Source organism: Canis lupus, chromosome 26 (genome assembly GCF_011100685.1).
Source record: "Canis lupus familiaris isolate Mischka breed German Shepherd chromosome 26, alternate assembly UU_Cfam_GSD_1.0, whole genome shotgun sequence".
Classification (NCBI taxonomy): domain Eukaryota; kingdom Metazoa; phylum Chordata; class Mammalia; order Carnivora; family Canidae; genus Canis; species Canis lupus.
Window position 1 is genome coordinate 8694917 of NC_049247.1, and position 18141 is coordinate 8713057.

The 18141-nt window shown below is 49.0% G+C and overlaps 1 protein-coding gene across 1 annotated transcript in view; it reads right to left on the minus strand.

Moving 5' to 3' along the window:
- The window catches only part of HVCN1 (hydrogen voltage gated channel 1), a 34908-nt gene extending 26537 nt beyond the window's left edge, over positions 1–8371 (minus strand). The window contains 3 exon segments of the mRNA XM_038575062.1: positions 2985–3024; positions 7466–7544; positions 8070–8371. Of these exon segments, the coding sequence (XP_038430990.1) occupies positions 2985–3005 (21 nt within the window). The 5' untranslated portion in view covers positions 3006–3024; positions 7466–7544; positions 8070–8371.
- Positions 8372–18141: the final 9770 nt, after the last annotated feature.

Consider the following 18141-nt stretch of genomic DNA (forward strand, 5'->3'; position numbering starts at 1 on the left):
TGTCACATTATGTCATAGTAAATGGCAGCATTATTTTCTTCATAGGACAATATAATGGACATCTATTATCAGTGGCCCCTTATGTGCTACGAAGTCCGATGCTATCCATTCGTTTTCTTTTTATGGGTTATTTCCTTTTAAGTGAGAGGACCAGGTTTGATTATGAACGTTTTCACGATTCTTGACACAGACTATTGTATTTTGTCCAGAACGGTGGTATGGGTTGATCCAGCCCCTCACTAGGTATGAGCTGGTTTCACGGAATAACCAGCATCGAGCATTTCCGCTTGTTTGGGTTTGCCTGATTTAATAGGGAACTACAAATGAAGGAAAGTAGGAATTGGTTCCATTTGCCTTTGATTAATGACAATCACTGGAACTCCTGGAATTCCTCACTCTCAGGAGGCAGTCACTGTGCATCCAGTACCTTCCCAGGAAGGGTCACAACTACATGGTGAGGACTGTTGACGCCACTCATGGTCATGGACATGGAGGCTCAGAGAGGTTCAGAAATTGGTTTGAGGTCACACACACACACAAACGCTCTGCCCCACAAGGGGCAGAGATAGGATTTGAATCCAGGCTGTCCAGCCTTGAGCTGCTCTCACTGGAGCTCACGGCCTGGAGTCACAGGGCAGCAGGCAGTATGCTACCATCTCCCAGGTAGGCAGGAAATCCGCTCTAGAACTAGGGTTCTCTGTGATGAAAGTGCAGGCTCCTCAGCTGGCCATTGGAGGACCTCCACCATCGCCCTCCCCCCACAAATGTCCTCTGCTCTGGGGAACTCTACATGAGCCGCATCCAGGCCTTTGTCCATGCTCTTTCTGCCACTGGAAACGCCCTTTCCTTGGACCCCATAAGTTCAAATCCAAAGGTTCCCTCTTCTGCAGAACCTTTCATGACCCTCCAAAGGAAAGGGGACTTCTTCCTCTGAACATCAGTCCCACATTCTGTGCACCTGCCACTGCCACTCTGGCCCCCAGATTATGGGCACTTCACTCACAAATCCCTCCCGACCCGCTTGTTTCTCTCCAGCACCATGCACACCCCCGCTCTCCTATAGGAGGGCTCCCACCTTGCTGGCCTTTCCTCCCTTCCCCCCAGGACACCAGACAAACTTTCCCAAGTTCAGGCCTGACTGGTCGCTGCCCTGCCTACCCACTGTTCTTAGCACCAGCACCAGAACCTTCGGTGTCCCCTGCACTCTGCTTGGCCCTGCCTCTCCAGACTTAGCACCTCCTGGCCCCCCACCACACTGCACCACCCTGGCCTCCTCGAAGCCTCCCTTCCATCTGCCTTCTGGGCTCTGCGTAGGCTGCTTCCTCTGCCGAGACACCCTCTTGGTCTTCCTCCTGTACCTGGTGACCTCGTCCGGCCCTCCAGGAGTCAGGTCAGAGAGGCTCTGATCTGGTCAGAAGGGTCTGAAGACCTCAGTGGCCCCAGCGAGGGGCCCACATTCAACCACAGCCTCTCCTTTACAGCTCTGCCCATGTGCACCTTTACACACTCAGTTTTGTGATTTGATAGGGGTCTGTCTCTCCGCTAGAGAGGAATCCATAGACAAGCAGGGACCAGTCTGCTGCTTTGCTGCTGCTACAGCCTGATAGCTATGGTGGGTGCCAGGACACAGCTGGTGTCCATAAACATTTGTTAGATGAATTAATGACGGGGGGAAAGAATCTGCCCTAGAGGATTGCTGGGGAGGATTGCCCCTGTGATCTCACTCCCTGCTCTCTTCCCTCTGGAGACCTCGTCTATCTTTGGGATTGACCGTGTTTGAAAAAGGGCGCAATCACTAGTCAGTAATTAGGGCCTGGAAGCCAGGCAGTATGGGTTTGAACCTCTTGCTGGCTGTGTGACCTTGGGCAAATTGCTAAACTTTGCTGTGCATCAATTTCCCTATCTGTAAGATGGGAGAAAGAAATAATAATGCTTTAATGCATAGGGCTGTTGTAAGGATTAAAAAAACAAAGACATAGAAAGCCCTTAGCAAATGCCTGGCACGGAGTGTTCGATAGACGTTGTTCAGGTTATTATTGCTACTACTTCTGCCACTGTATTTCATTAATTTAAAGATGAACATTTTCCCCAGATTTCAACATTTCTAAAATCAGAATTGGTAGCATCTACCCTGGGCCATTTCCCCCTGCCACACTGTAAACAGCTCTAAAATCCAAATGACGCTTGGAATTAAAGGAGTCATCATTATCATCCCATGACCCTGCTTCTTGGATCCTGCTCTGATTACCCTGCTTCTACCTGGAGCTTCCAGCACCATCCTGACAGCTCTACGTGGCTCGACGCCTGCACCCTCCTAGGACAGCTGAAACGAAAGCGAACACTTCCTTTCTACCTCATCCTCACTATTCACAACTGATGTCCCCCTAAACCCAACATACCTGCACCCCAGATATCAAGGACAGGGTTTAATAGTTTGGTTTGGGATGGTCACATGATACAGGAGGCAAAGCATTTGCTCTGGAGTCAGACCACGGTGAAATCCTATTTCTGCCACTTCCTACCTGTGTGATCCTGAGCAAGTGGCTTTACCTCTCTGTGCTCAAGTGTCTTTATCTGTAAAATGGGCAGTAGGGAAAAAGCACTTATGGGCTCAATATCAGCCTAGCATTTTGAGACCACTGTCTCCTCACCTCTTCCCGAGAAGCCTTCAGGAACAAGGATAATTTTCTCTCCGTTCCCCAGATAAGGAAACAGAGGTCGCAGAGAAGTGAGGGTCCTGGCCTAATGACACACGGTTATTAAAATGCAGAGGAGAGATTTGAAGGCTCTGATTCAGATTTTTAGACTATCTTGAGGTTTATGAATTCCTGCTATAGTTTTCACTTTTGTTTTATAGACACTTTGGTATGGCAGGAACATCCCAAACAGGTGTTTTCCCTTTATCCTGTTTGAGACACCCAACAGATTTGTCTTCAGGCCTGGGGAGGTCCTTTAACATGGCTTGTCCACCAAAATTAATTTACCTTTTCATCCCAGGTGGCCATTTTCCTGTCTTCTCTGGATCTGGAAAATAAGAAAACATTTTTTTTAGATCTGACATCCTGCAATCATTTATCTTAGTATGTGCTCTGCAACACTTTGTTACAAATTATTTTTAACTTGCTGTTAACAGTGTCTAAAAATAGCATAAAGTTCAAAGCCTATGTGGAAGGGTGCACATCCTTCGTATATATCCAAAAGAATTGCAAACAGGCACTCAAATACATATAAGTACATACTCATAGCTAAAAGGTGGAAATAACCCAAATATCCATTAGAGGATGAATGGATATAATAAAAGATGTATATCCATACAACGGAATGTTATGCAACCATAAAAAGAAATGAAGTATTGATCCATGCTACAACATACATGAACCCCTAGAACATTATACTAAATCAAAGAGGCCAGACACAAAGCTTCACATATTACATGATTCCACTGATAAGTAATACTCAGGATATGCCAATCCACAGAGATAGAAAGCAGACTGGTGGTTGCCAGGGATGGGGTGGGGAGGGTGGGAGTGCCTGCTCTATGGGTGCAGGGCTTCCTTTTGGTTTGATGAAAATGTCCTGAAACTAGATAGATAGAGGTGGTGGTTGTGTGACATTGGGAATGTGCTAAATGTCATTGAATTGTTCACTAAATGTTCACTGAATTGTAAAATGTTATGTGAATTTCACTCTAGTTTAAACTTAAAAAAAAAAAAGATATACACACGTACATTACAGTGTTGAGAATGCTCTGGAAAGCAGCAAAATATCTAGATGTCCACCACTGAGGGTCTGGTTAAGTCAGTTAAGGTATATCTGAAGAGTGAGAAACCCTAGTGTTGTTAAAGCTTCTTCACATGGGGAAGAGGAAAGAGGTAAACAATATAGCAAAACAAAAAAATTCACATTACAGTATAACAAATACAGTATGACCCCATCTACATGAAAAATTACAAATGCCTTTTAAAAAATAAGTCTGTAAGATATAGAAAAACTCTTTTACAGTGATTATTGCTGGACAAAAAGAGTGATTTGGACTGATTTTTGTAGGTATTTTCCTTCAATTCTGAAAGGTCTAAACTTTTACAATGAGTATGTGTTACTTCTTAAAAAATTTTTTTTAGAAATTTATTTATTTATTTATTTGAGAGAGAAAGCAGAGAGAGCTCATATGAGTTGGGAGGGGGCAGACGGGGAGGAAGAAACAGACTCCCTGCTGAGATCATGACCTGAGCCAAAGGCAGATGCTTAACCAACTGAGCCACCCAGATGCCCCTTAAAATTTATTTTTAATGTAGGTGATACATGCATGTACTAAAAAGCTGAAATAAATCAAAAAAGATACACTATGACCAGTTAGCCTCCTTTCTACCCATTCTTCCCAGAAGCAGCCACTCTTAACCAGTTTCCTATGTGGCCTTCATAGGTATTCTGTCTTTACAAGTGGATCCATATTTATTCTTTTTCTCTTTTTGAACCTAAACAAATGTGAGCCTACACACACTGCTCTGAACCTTGCTTACTTCCCTTTGGGGTGTGGCAGGCTCGATAATGACCCCCAAAGGCACACCTGTCCTAACCTCCAGAACCTATCGGTATGTCAGTTTATATGGCAAAAGGGACTTTGCAGATGTGATTCTATCAAGGCTCCCAAGGTGGGGATTAGCTGGGTGGGCCCAATGTAATTGTAAAGGTCTTTATAAGTACAGCCGGAGAATCAGATACAGAAGGATATGTGAGTACAGAAGCAAAGTTGGGAGTCAGAGATTTGAAGCTGTTATTCTACTGGCTTTGAAGAGGAGGGAAAGGATTACAATCCAAGGAATGTGAACAGCTTCTAAAAGTTGGAAAGGAAACAGGTTCTCCCCTAGAGCCTCCAAAGGGAAGGCAGCCCTGCCAACACCTTGCTTTTGGACATCTGATCACCAGCACTTTAAAGTAAAAAATTCATGTTGTTTTAAGCCATCCAAAATTTGTGGTCATTTGTTATAGCAGCCATAGGAGATGAATACAGTATGTTTGATTGTTCTAGATCGGGGTGTGCTAGATCAGGTACACTCCTTGGGACGACTCCGTAAGATTTCCCTGTAGGAATGTGTGTAGTCCCACAAGTGATCAGAATTTAGATTATTTCCCAATCTTTTGCTTCCCCAATGTTCCAATGAAGAACCAGGCATCCCATGTGCTTTTATAATTTAAGAAAAAATTATTCACAAAGACTAAGGAAAACTAAGTTCTTTCTCTCCTTAGTATCATGCTGCGGGCACAAGGGACTCTCAAGAGTTTCTTGCTGGTTGATTTGCAGAACAGCTTCTGCAACCAGCTGAATTCGGCCTCAGTGTGTTCCTGTTCTAGCCCCCGGGGGCCCTTGCCCTGCTCTCATGAGACAGGCTCAAGCGGAACATTTAGTATAAGCAAAGGCGAAGGGAGTAATTAAGGTGCCTTGGAGATTTCCTTCCTTCACAAGACAGGAAATAGAATTGGCACATATATAGAAAAACACCTAGCTTCACTAATTCAAGCAACAGAAAAGTTAAACATACATACATGACCTTCCCATTAAACTAGAGAAAACAAAAGCAATAAAACTCAGTGCTTGTGGGGCTGCAGGAAAACTTGCACTATATTGCCAGGCCTGGTTTTTCCTCAGTGACCTTCTGGTGATAAATGGCAAGTGCCTTCAAAATAATCATACTCTTGACTTGAATACATCAGTTTGGAAAACACTATCTCAAACAAAATCATTTGGTAGCAAAAAAACAAAACAAAAAACCCAAACCACGTGCATTGTGGACAAGCTAATTTGGATATGATGGCTAGAACCTGGAAAGACCCCACAAGCCCCGCTTTAGAGAAAAGCTGAGGAAGGCAAGGGGCTGTTAGAAGGAATGACAATTCTGAGGTCTGTGTAGAAACAGAAAGAATGCTGTTAAGCAATGACAAGTTGAACCCTGATGGTTGAAGTGAAAAAGAAAAAAGTCAGGGCCCTGGTGACAAACAAGTGAACAAACAAGGAACCAGGGAAACACATAAGCAAGTTGGCATCACTCATGGCTAAGCATGGGAAGAAAGAGAAACAAGAACGCAGTAAGAGAGCAGGCGAGTGTGGCTCCTGCCAGGGTCATGGTCAGGGAAGACTTGATCTGGCAACTTGTAGAGCGGTCCCTGAATTGCAAAGAGGTAAGTCACAAGAAGATGACCGGGAAGAGCATTTCCTACAGAAGGAAGACCACGTGCACAGGCCCTAAGAAGGTGGGGGAAAAAAAAAAAAGGCCCTTAGCAAGTTCAAGGAAGAAACAGGAGGTCAGGGTGGCTGTAGTGGGAGGATGGTAGCAAGACACACGCGTCTGATCTCACAGAGGGCTTGGTAGACAATGCTGAAGACCTGGGGGGGTGGGGGGTCAACGGTGGGTGCAGGGAGGCCAAGTGGAGGCAAAAGATGATGAGGATGCAGAGAAATGGCCAGATTCAGGATATGCTGAGGAGTAGAACCTGCTGCTGGCTTAGATGTGGGGGATGAGATGAGGAGCGGATCTGGGGGCAATAAGACTCTGGGCTTCCTCCTCCTTGCTAAACCAGGGATCCGGAAGGGCTTAGGGACTGCAGAGTAGTTCTGGAATTATGCAAGCCTCAACCCAACCATTTTCAAAATGCTGCTCCTGCTAGTCTTTCCACCAGGGACTCAGGAGTGTGAGAAGTTGCCGCCACGAGCCTTGGTCTTACTCAAGAAGCGTCCAGCTGCTGGTGAAGCTGTCCGGAAATACTGCAGATCTCAGATAGCCCTGCCTGACCTGAGGTTAAGTGTCTGGAACCAGAGTGTTTTCAGAGGGGAACAGCTCCATAGTAACCTCGGGCTAGTTGCTGGGCTAAGACTTTATACCAAGCATCTCACTTAATCTCAGCAATCCTGTGGGTAAGTAGCATGCTTAACCCCATGAGACAGTCAAGGAAACCGAGGTATGGAGAGGTGAAGTCCCAAGGCAAAGCCTCCAAGAGCCCCGGCACCCAGCAGAGGTCCTACGTAGAGGTCTGTAAGTTCCTGGGGAGGGGGGCTGCACCTCTGTGTCCTGGAGTTTAACTCGCAACCCACCATTCTCATTCCTCAGCACATCTTGCCCCAAGAGGTGTTTAAAAGTATTTCCAGGGGGCCTGGGTGGCTCAGTCTGTTAAGCCTCTGCCTTCCCAGAGTCCTAGGATGGAGCTGTATGCAGCTCCACAGCTTCTCCCTCTCCCTCTGCCTGCTGCATCCCCTGCTTGTGCTCGCTCTCTCTCTCTGTCAAATAAATAAATAAAATCTTCAAAAAAACCATAAAAGTATTTCCAGGTGAAGGACTTGCTGCCCTGGAGGTTTGCTCAGCTCAGCCTCCTCCTGGAATACCCAGTACTACCTTTATCCTCACTTCTCTCCCTGCAGTCTCTCTAGGGAGGCAGAGATGATGCATAAAAGGATTTAGAGGTTCACACAGACCTGGGTGTAAGTTCTGTCTCTGCCTCCTTTGGCGGGGGACCCAAGGCAAGTAGCTTGGCCCGAGTTTCGGTTTCTTCACCTGCAAGAGGGAGACAAGGATGGTACTCACCTTACCTGTTGCTGCGCTCAGCAGGTGATGAAGGCAGGCACCTGTCTCCCAGTTAAGCACGCCATACAAAAGGGTAGTTCCTGTCCGTGCTCCCGTTTTCAAGGGTTGGTAACTGGGGCCAAGAGGGGCCTCCCCCAGGTCCCGGGGCAGCTGTGTGTCTGCGGCCCTGCCCTCCACCCGACTCTGGACCAGGTAGGGAGTCCCTAGGGGAATCCCGGTCCGCCCGCGCTGGAAGGCGCTGTTCCACGCTGCAGCAGAGGGCAACCGGGGGCGGGGTCCCCGAGTCGGGCCGGGTCCGCTCCCCGGAGGGCTCTGGCTGCGAGGGCTTGGAGCGGGGGCTGCGCGCCGCGCGGGAGCACTCACCCTGCGCCCTCCGGCCGGCGGCCACCGCGGGACTGCGAGCCGGCGCCCGCCCCCGCCCCCCCGCCCCCCGCCGCCCCCGCCCCCGCCCCGCCCCCGCGCCCCCCTCCCCCGCCCCCCTCCCCGCCCTCTCACCCGCTCGCGCCGCGGCCCGCGCCTCCTGCCAGCCCCTGGGGCCCCGGGCGCTCGCCAGTCGCTTCCCCTCGGGCCCTCCCCCGCCCGCAGAGGGACCGAGGCCCCGCCGGGGGGAGCCCCCGCGAATCACGAGAATCCGTCCGGGCTGGCCTGCGGGAAGCGGGGGAGGAGGGGAGCACTTCCTTCCCCCCGCGGGACCGAGGGCCCGACCCAGCCCCGGAGCTGAGCTGGCTTCTGGCGACGCTCCTGTCCCGCGGAGCGAGCCCCGTGGCTCGGCTTGGAGCCGTCCGTCGCCGGCGGAGGGGCGGAGCGTGGGCCCGAGGCTCTAAGGCCGGCGCTGGCCGGCGGGGCGGGGCGGGGCGGGGTGCAGAGGAGGCCTCGGCGCTGGACGAAGGGGCCTTCCCGCCTGGAGGCCGAGCCCCCTCGCTCGGGCTTACTCCCCCCGCCTTCCAGGCCCGGCGTCCGGGGGTCCCTGTCCTCCCAGGGCTTCCCCAGCACCCTGCTCACACTGGTCTCGGGCACCGCCCTGGAAGAGTTTCTGATGTCAGTCTCTGTCTTCCTAAAAAGTTCTTCCCGAACCTCAGGATGGAGGCTCCCTCCTACACACCTGCCCACTCCTGGCGTAATTGGGGGTGGGGGGAGTCTCTGTCCTTGGGCGGTATTAGTTTCCAGTTCCTACTGGAACATGTTATCACGATCTCAGGGGCTTAAAAAACAACACAAATTTGTTATCTTACAGCTCTGGAGGTCAAGAGTCCAAGTGGCCTTAATAAGGCTAAAGTCAAGGTGTTGGCCGGGCCGTATTCCTTCTGGAGGCTCTAGGGGGGGAATCGGTTCCTTGTCTCTTTGAGCTGCATTCCTCAACTGCTGGTGGCTTCACTCTGACCTCTGCTTTCATCAGCTCTCCTCCCCTCTAGGTCTGACTCTTCTCCCTCCCTCCTGGAATCCCTTGTGATAACGCTGGGCCCACCCGGATAATCCAGTCTCCTCTTCCCCTCTCGACATTCTTAACCACACCTACAAAGTCCCTTTCCCCAGGTATCATAGCATATTCACGGGTCCTGGGGGGTCGGATGGGGACATCTCTGAGGGGCCTGTAGTCTGCCTATCACAGTGGTATTGCTTCTACTGGCTTCTGCTGAGTCTACTTTTCCCCATCCTGCCCCTCCCCCACTCCTGTAGGGTAGTAGGCTTTCTTAAAAACATCTCAGTCTGGGGGCACCTGAATGGCTCAGTTAGTTATGCATTGGACTCTTGATTTTAGCTCAGGTCATGATCTCAGGGTCCTGGGATCCAGCCAGACAGGCTCCATGTTCCAGGGAGTCTGCTTGAGTATTCTCTCTCTCCTACTCCCTTTGCCCATGGTCTCTCCCCCCACAATCCCCTACATTCTCTCTTTAAAAAGAAAAAAAAAAAAGATCTCAGTCTGGTCTGACTTCTCAGTCACATTTTGTTATTGCAACATTCCTATTTCAGTCCCTGAACCACAATCTGGTCCATTTTTTAAAAAAAATATTTATTTATTTGAGAGGGGGTTGACACCTTCTGGAGGCACCTCTCATCATCCTTCCCATGTGCTGCCTCCTTGTCCTGCACTGCCATGGTCCTGGGGAAGGCTGCCACTGCCAGTGCCCACTTACCCATGCCCTGGAGACTGGGACCCCCACCAGCAGGGACCTATTTCCATACTTTTTTTTTTAAGATTTTTTTTAAAATTTTTTATTCATGAGAGATACACACACAGAGAGAGGCAGAGACACAGGCAGAGGGAGAGGCAGTCTCCTTGCAGGGAGCCCAATGTGGGACTCAATCCTGGAACTCCAAGATCATGCCGTAAACCAAAGGCAGACACTCAACCACTGAGCCACCCAGGTGTTCCTATTTCTATACTTCTTAGGAATCAGGATCCTGAGAGCAGCATAACAAGTAGGGAGACTTTAGTGATGTTTTCAATATTTCTGTCCACAGAATGCTTCTAGTGCTCAGTCTTCTCAGTTGGACAGGAAAAGAGCTTAATTTTGTCCCATCTTTATCCTTGGCTCAGAGTCTGGCACATAGTAGGTGCTTTACAGTTCTACTGCATAAATTGTTAAGTGAATATTGAGCATAACAAGATAAGGATGCCCACCGTCATGGCTTCTGTTCAACATTGTATGGAAGACCCCAGCTAATGCAGTGAGACCAGAAAGGAAGTGAGGACAAAGATTGAAAAGAGAAAATCTCTTGTCTGCAATCTATGTGATTATCTCCTTAGAAGATCCAAGAGACTCAACAGAGTAGTGCTGGATGCCCACCATGTGGTAGGCAGCCCTTCCCAGACACTCAATATAAGAGCAGCTCTGTCCTCAGCTCCCATTTGAGTTGGGGAGGCAATGCTCGGGGACATTCTTCTGTGGTCCAGAAAGTCTAAGAGGCTGATCATTTAGGATGGGTAAAATTCCTCTATTTTCATTACCTGAAATTGAGCATTTCCTTCCATGATGAATGCAGGTAACAGCCCACACCTGCATTAGCAGTACCCAAGGCTTGGTCATCAATCGAGATCACAGATATCTTCAAATCACAAGATAGTTATAGCAGATATATCAAAATATAACTTATACTCACCACTGCTTCAAAATTACTAACCCAGCTGTTAGTTCTCATAGTTTTTTTTTTTTTTTTAAGATTGTATTTATTTATTCATTCATGAGTGATACAGAGAGGCAGAGACATAGGCAGAGGGAGAAGCATGCTCCCTGAGGGGAGCCTGATGTCAGACTAGATCCCAGGACCCTGGGATCACCACCTGAGGCAAAGGCAGACACTCAACCACTGAGCTACCCAGGCGCCCCAGTTCTTATAGTTTTAATATGTCAACAAAGAACTTCCTGTATTTATCCACAATTTAAAAAATAATTCAATAACTGCATTTCAAGATAATGGGCCTTGTGTAATGCAAGGCATTCTCTTTATGCACTTAAAGACATTGCCCCAGAGAAGAGGACCCATGTTGTGAAGAAAGGATTAGGAACTCCTGCTGTAGAGGAAGGACTTGTCTGGTTTGAGCAATACCAGCACCGTTCTCTTGCACAAGCGAGTCTCTGCCCACCCCCCTTCACATATCTTACCAAGCGGTAAGCGCAGCTTGCTCAAGTACGAGCCAGTCACCATCCCAGGACCTGTCTGCATTTTGGAGATGTTTGTGGAGCCTTCTGGAGAAGGTCAGAGCATGGCCGCCTGAGTCTGGGCCTGCTTGTGCCCTGGGAGAGGCCAGGGGATGGGCCCATTCTGGCTTTACCCAGTGCTGGTTTTGGTTCCTGCAGGCCAGTGTTTTCAGCTGCTGCAGTTAACTACTTCCCTTCCTAGGGCAAAGCCCCAGTCTGGCTCTAGGAGAATACGAGGAAACAGAAAGGAGGAAAGAAGTCCATGAGATCTCAGTCGGGGCTCTGTTTGGATTTCCAGAGTTACATGTGCCATCTGGGTCCAGAGGCTGGTTTGCCAGCAGACACAATCCATCTACAGCAGTGACCACATGAGGCTCACGTTCCTCTACGTGATAATAGAGCTACATTAAAAGGTCATGGCTAACTCTGACCCCATTCTCTGATACTTGATTCAAGCTCCTGCTTCAAATATAGTTCAGAATCATGTGGAGGAGTAGAAAGAACATAAGAGTTGGCATCAAGGGGCACCTGGGGCTCAGTGGTTGAGCATCTACCTTCCACTCAGGTCATGATCCTGGGGTCCTGGGATGGAGTCCCGCATCAGGATCCCTGCAGGGAGCCTGCTTCTCCCTCTGCCTGTGTCTCTGCCTCTCTCTGTGTATCTCATGAATAAATAAATAAAATTGTAAAAAAAATAAAAAATAAAAAGAGTTGGCATCAAAGAGACCTGCCTGCCTCTGCCCTTCCCTTGTGAGCTGGGTGATCCTGCCTCTGCCCTTCCCTTGTGAGCTGGGTGATCTTTCATTAATTAAGCAAATAGCAGGGCACCTTGGTGGCTCACTGGTTGAGCATCTGCCTTTGGCTCAGGTCGTGATCCTGGGGTCGTGGGATCAAGTCCTACATCAGGCTCCCCCTGCAGGGAGCCTTCTTCTTCTGCCTATGTCTCTGCCTCTCTGTGTCTCTCATGAATAAAAAAATCTTAAAAAAAAAAAAATTAAGCATATAGCTTCTCAGTGCCAACTCTGTGCTAGGCACTGAGAACACAGAGGTGAATGAGACAGACAAGAGTCAACCTCCACTCATGGAACTTACTTTCTATAGGGAGGCACACAAGGACCCAATGATGGTATTATGAAAGAGACAACCAGGGGGTTATGGCAGACAATTACAGTGGTGGGAAGAGAGATGAGGTAGGATGGTTGGGGAAGGCCTGTCTGTGACATTTAAATTAACGCTGAAAACTGAGAGCAAGTCATGAAAGGAAGTGAATGCCTTCTAAGCAGTGGGAACAGTACATGCAAAGGGCCTGAGGTGGGAAAGAGCCTGGCTTGGTGAGAAAGCAAAAGGAGGCCAGAGTTATCCAAATATGGTAGGAGGGACAGAGATGGGCAAGAACCAGATCAGAGAGGAGGGCAGAGGCCAACAGGAAGCACTGGAGTTCATGTGAAGTGCAAGAAGCAATGGGAATTTTAAGCAGGGGAGGGACATAGTTTGATTTTTATTTTTTAATTTATTTTTATTGTTTTAAAGATTTTATTTATTTATTCATGAGAGAAACACACACAGAGGCAAAGACACAGGCAGAGAGAGAAGCAGGCTCCATTCAGGGAGCCCGACGTGGGCCTTGATCTCGTCTCCAGGATCACACCCTGGGCTGAAGCCGGCGCTAAACCACTGAGCCACCCGGGCTGCCCCATAGTTTGATTTTTAAATCACTGTGGTAAAATACACATAACATAAACTTTACCACTTTAACCATTATAAAGTATACAATCAGTGGCATTCAGTACATTCACAATGTTGTACAACGTTCACCACTGCTCAGTTCCAGAACTTTTCCATTATCTCAAAAGGAAACCCAGTATCCATGAAAGAGTTGGTCTCCATTCCCACTCCTCTCCAGCCCACAGCACCCACTGACCTGCATTCTGTCTCTGTGGATTTGCCTATTCTGGATATTTCTACACATGGAATCCTACAATCTGGGGCCTTTTGTGACTGGCTTCATTCACTCAGTGTGTTTTTGAAGTCCCTTCGTGTTATAGCATGGACCAGTACTTCCGTTACGGCTGAATATTCCGTTGTGTGGCTGCGCCGTATTTTGTTCATGCTTCCATCCATTGATACAGTTTGTTTTGCTGAGGTAACTCTGGTTTCTGGAAAAAGAGTAGCTCTTAGGGAAGGCAGAGGTGGGAGTACAGGCCAGATAATGGCTTGGACTGGTGTGCTGGGAGTAGGAAAGGAAACATGGGCGTGGGTTCAGGAGCTAAATGGCCTGGACATGGAGGGGGAGGAGGAGGTACCTGAGTGCATGCTGGTGCCATTGTGGAGACAGAAGAGTCTGGGAGAGGACATCCCAGTTGTTTGTGATAACATTTGGTTTGAATTGTCAGAGGGGACGGGTCATGTAGGCAGTAGGATTTGAGTCTGGAATTTGACAGAGAGGTTTGGGCTGTGATATTTTGATGGAAGAAATAGATATTTTGGTCTTCGTCCATGGCTCCTGACCAGAGTGCCTAATACCCTTGTAATTTCCTAAGTGATAGGAACACTAAGACCATCTTATGATATTTGTTTTTGGTCCCCAGCTCCTGAATAGCTCCGGGGTGATAAAGATGAAGGGAGCATCTGTTGTTCATAACAAGTCCCTTTCCAACACACCTGAATGTATGGGAGTGAGGTGACTTTGGGAAAGCCCCAAGGATGGGGGGTGGTTGTCAAGGGCTGGAACTTTCAATCCCACATCTATCCCCCTACTTCTTCCCACCCCACCCGGCCTCTCAGGGGAGAGGGGTTGGAGGCTGCATGAGTCATCAGTGACGCAATCAGCTGGGCCTGCACAATGGAGTCTCTGTTAAAAACCCTAAGGGGAAGAGTTCAGACAGTTTTCTGGCTGGTGAACACATGGAGATGCTGGGGAGGTGACATGCCTGGAGAGGTCACAGAAGCTCTGTGTGTCACCCCAAAAACCTTGCCCCATGCATCCTTTCCATCTGGCTGTTTGCGAGTTGTGTCCTAGAACAAACCCTTAATTATAAGTAAACCATTTTCCTGAGTTCTGTGAGCCAGCCTAGCAAGTTATCAAACCTGAGGAGGGGTCATGGGAAACTCTAATTTTTATAAAACAGGCATAGGTGTGCCTGAGTGGCTCAGTGGGTTAAGAGAGTTGTCTATGGCTCAAGTCATGATGTCAGGATCCTGGGATCGAGCCCTATGTCAAGTTCCTGCTCAGTGGAGAGTCTGCTTCTCCCTTTCCCTCTGCACCTCCCCCCAATTGTGTTTTCTCTCTCTCAAATAAATAAATAAAATCTTTTTAAAAAATAAAAGAGGCATAGATAAAAGCTTGGACTTGCAGTTGGTGTCTCAAGTGGTTGGTTGGGAGCAGGGGTGCAGGGTCTTATGAGACCCTGGAAGTATTTTCTGACTTGGGCTGCTGAGCAGAACTTCACACTAAAGGTTGGAGCAGCATTGCCTTGTTCCACCTGCTGGTTACTCATGGAAACTACTCAATGATGTGGTTCAACCTTCCTGGCCAGCTGGAGAAGGTTTGACCAGATGAGTCCCACATTAGCCCAGAATTGACCCACCCCCACCCCCAACTTCTTTCCACTCGTGAGATTAGTCGAAACCCATTTTGGCAATTCCATCTGTCCTTGTCATTATGTTTCCAGAAAGGGCATGTGATGAAGTGCCCTGGCCAGTGACACCTAGGGCTTCTGGGATATGTCCTCTTCTCAGGAGCAGCACAGGAGGGGCCTTCCTCTCCTTTTCCTCATCAAGTCTGGAGTTTCTGCTCGCAGCCTGATGGCAGAACCAGGGGTGGAAAGTACCTGGGCCCCAGTGATGCTGCTGCTGATGAGTCATTGAGCCACAGATCCGCTGGCCCTGAGCAGCCATGTGCAGGCATCCGTTTTTGAGAGGTGATAGATTTCACTTTTGTTTGGGTCCGGGTCTTTGCTTCTCACTTCCTGGAGCATCCAGACCCTACCCATACTTGGGACATTTGCTGCTTGGTGGCCATTTTCCTCTTGGGAATGAATTTACTCCTGTTGGGTCCGGATGGGGGACATGTTCATCAAGGTGTGCCCTCTTCTGAAAGGCAGGCACTCAAATGGAGCCGGTGGGAGAGACATGGGGAGACAGCAAACACTTGGCATCTACTCACATCAGGGTGGGATTCCTGTGTGTGGAAGCTCTGTGTGCTGGTAGTGCTTGTCTGTGCCAAGCAGGGGAGCCCTGCCATCCTGTGGGTGCCTTGCAGTTGTCCAATAATCAGCCGGAGCTGGTTTCTATCATTTGCAACCAAGGAACCCAGGCCAGAGCTGAGGGAGAGAGAGAAGGCAAAGCCCCTGCTGTGAAGGTACATGCCCCCAGTGTCAGTATGTGTGTGTGTGGGGGGGGTGGGCAGACGGTCAACAACCCAGGCATCTGTGGGAGGCAGAACGAAGTAGATAGTAATAATACTAACTGGGAGGAGAGAACAGCTGTCCACATGGAGGCAGCACCTACTATGCAGTGGCCCCATGCTGGGCATCTTCAGCACATCCTCTCATTTAATCTCCACAACCACCCCTGGGAGGCAGGGACTGAGTTCAGGTGACATCCTGCTATCATAGGGGGCCCTAAATTATCATGGATAGAACAAACCAGAAGTTGTTTCTCATGCCGAAGGCTGGAGGCCTGAATTCCAGGGCAGGTAAGGTGCCCAGGTCACTGCTCTGCCATTCCCAGGGCCTTCCTCCTGGTCAAGGGTGGTGGCGTGTCTCGGGCAGCAGGATTGAGGGTATGGGCCAGAAAAGAGATGATAGATGCATGCTAGCCGTGCCTTCAGACCAGTCTCTGACACTGCTGCCCACACCCCATGGGAGTCCCTAGTCCCCCTCTAGTCCCAGAATACCTAGCTTCAAGGAAACAGGAGTAATGTGCCTTTTATTCAGGGCATCATGTGCCCTGCTAAAAAAAAAAGTTTATGATATTTGAGGAAGTGCAGAGAGAGCTTTGGGAAACTGCCAGGTACTATACAGATGAGAAAACAAGGCTCAGAGAATGAAGTCACTTGTCCAGGGTCACCCAGCTATGAAGTGGCAGGACTTGAGCCCGCTCTGTCCACGGGAGCTATGGTTACAGTCACACAGAGGGAGGCAAAGCCACAGGGCAGTTGGGGGAGGAGGCTTCTTGGGGAAAGTGATGTTTAGGCTGGTCTCCTGGGTTAGGAAAAGGAGGAAGAGGACATTATAGGAGCTGAGGTCTAGAGGCATGAGAACTGTTTGGAAGAAAACCTTTCTCTGGGTAGCACCTTACAAAGTGCCCTCTGGCCACAGCCTGACCATCTCCAGGAACTGGGGTCTCACGCTTGTGAGAGCTCATTGTAATTTAGGGCTATTTCTCATCAGAGCTCTCCTATTGTCTCCTTTGGAGTGTGGTGGTCATCTTCAGTTTCTTCCTGCTCAGAATCTGTCCTCCTTCTTCTGGCAACGTCAGCCATTCCCTAATTTCATTCCAAGTGGTTCAAGAGTGGCTGACCCAACCAGGCCAGTGGGGCTCCATGGGAACCTCTGGCTGGGACTCTTTGCTAACAGTTCTTCTGCTGGGACTGCCATTCGCAAGGATGGGTGAGCCTGGCCTTGTGGGGCAGCAGGTGGAGAAGGCTTGCCTGGGGGTTAGGCCAACGCAGACAGGAGCAGAGGCATTCTGTGGTTGCAGGGAGGCTGTATCCTGCTGTGCTCAGAGCTACCTTGCACCTGGGAGTTGCAGAAGCCAATAAATCCCCTTTCTGCTGCAGCCAGTTTGATTGATGTTCCTGTCATGGCCACCAGAAGAGAAACTAACAAGAGGTAGAGCTATCACTTTTCTTTTTATCACCACCTGGGCAGTGTTGGTGGTGGTTGGTGGTGGTTGGGGTTGGCAAGGGAGCATGGGTGTGTTCTATTGGAGTAGGACCTGGACCCATGTCTCTGTAAGTGTGATCCACAAACCCCAGTATCTGCAATGGTCTGGTACTGAATGTGATGAAAGCACACATTCCTGGGCCTCAACTTCCAAATCAGAATCTCTGGAGGTGAGGCCAGAACTCTGTATTTCTGCCAAGCATGACAGGGGATTCTCATGGCACCCAGTATGAGAACCAGTGGCTGAACCAGGTGACCTGGGATCCAGCCCAGATCCTGCCGTCAACTTGGGAGGTTAAAGAGTCTCTTCAGGTTTTCAGTAACAACCAGACGGAGCCCTTCCACTGTTTCCCGTGTGCCTGGTATTGCGTGAGCACATGCTTTACACGCTTGCCTTATGCAATCCTCACAACCACTGAACATCTTTATTTTAAGGAAAGAAAGGGAGGCTCTGAGAGGCTGGCTGTCTTGCCTAATATCACTGCTGGTGAATTTGACACCAGTTCTGTCTGTCGCAGAGTCCCTTGTGGTCATGACCGTGTGCTTCAGTGCTTGTTGTCTTTAGAATGGAAATAGAATTTATTGTTAGGCACGTGGCTTTTCACATCAGAAAAGGATTTTGATTCTTCTCTATTCCCTCTACCCCGGGGTCCTGATGACTCACGTGAAACCCCTTGATTCTGCTCCCCTTGTCGTAGCTGGGGCACATCCTCTCTTGTCTTCACTGTAATCACCCTGGGGCTATGTCACCACTTTCTTGCTTGTGACAGTTTCTCCACTTCCACTCTTGTCTTCCTCAGACCTGCTTGCCACATAGTACTGAGAGCGGTTTTTAAAAATATAATCTCATCTCTTTGTTAGGAAATGTCACAGACGTTCAAATAATTATGCAGAATACTATAAAAAACACCATGTCTTTACCCCTAGGTTAAGGAATAAAGTACTTAATTCTGGAGTTCACAGAGCTCAGGAACCTTCCCTGGCTTCCCTCTTGCTCTTGGGATAAAAACGCAGGTGGCCCTGCCTCTCTGGTCCCTG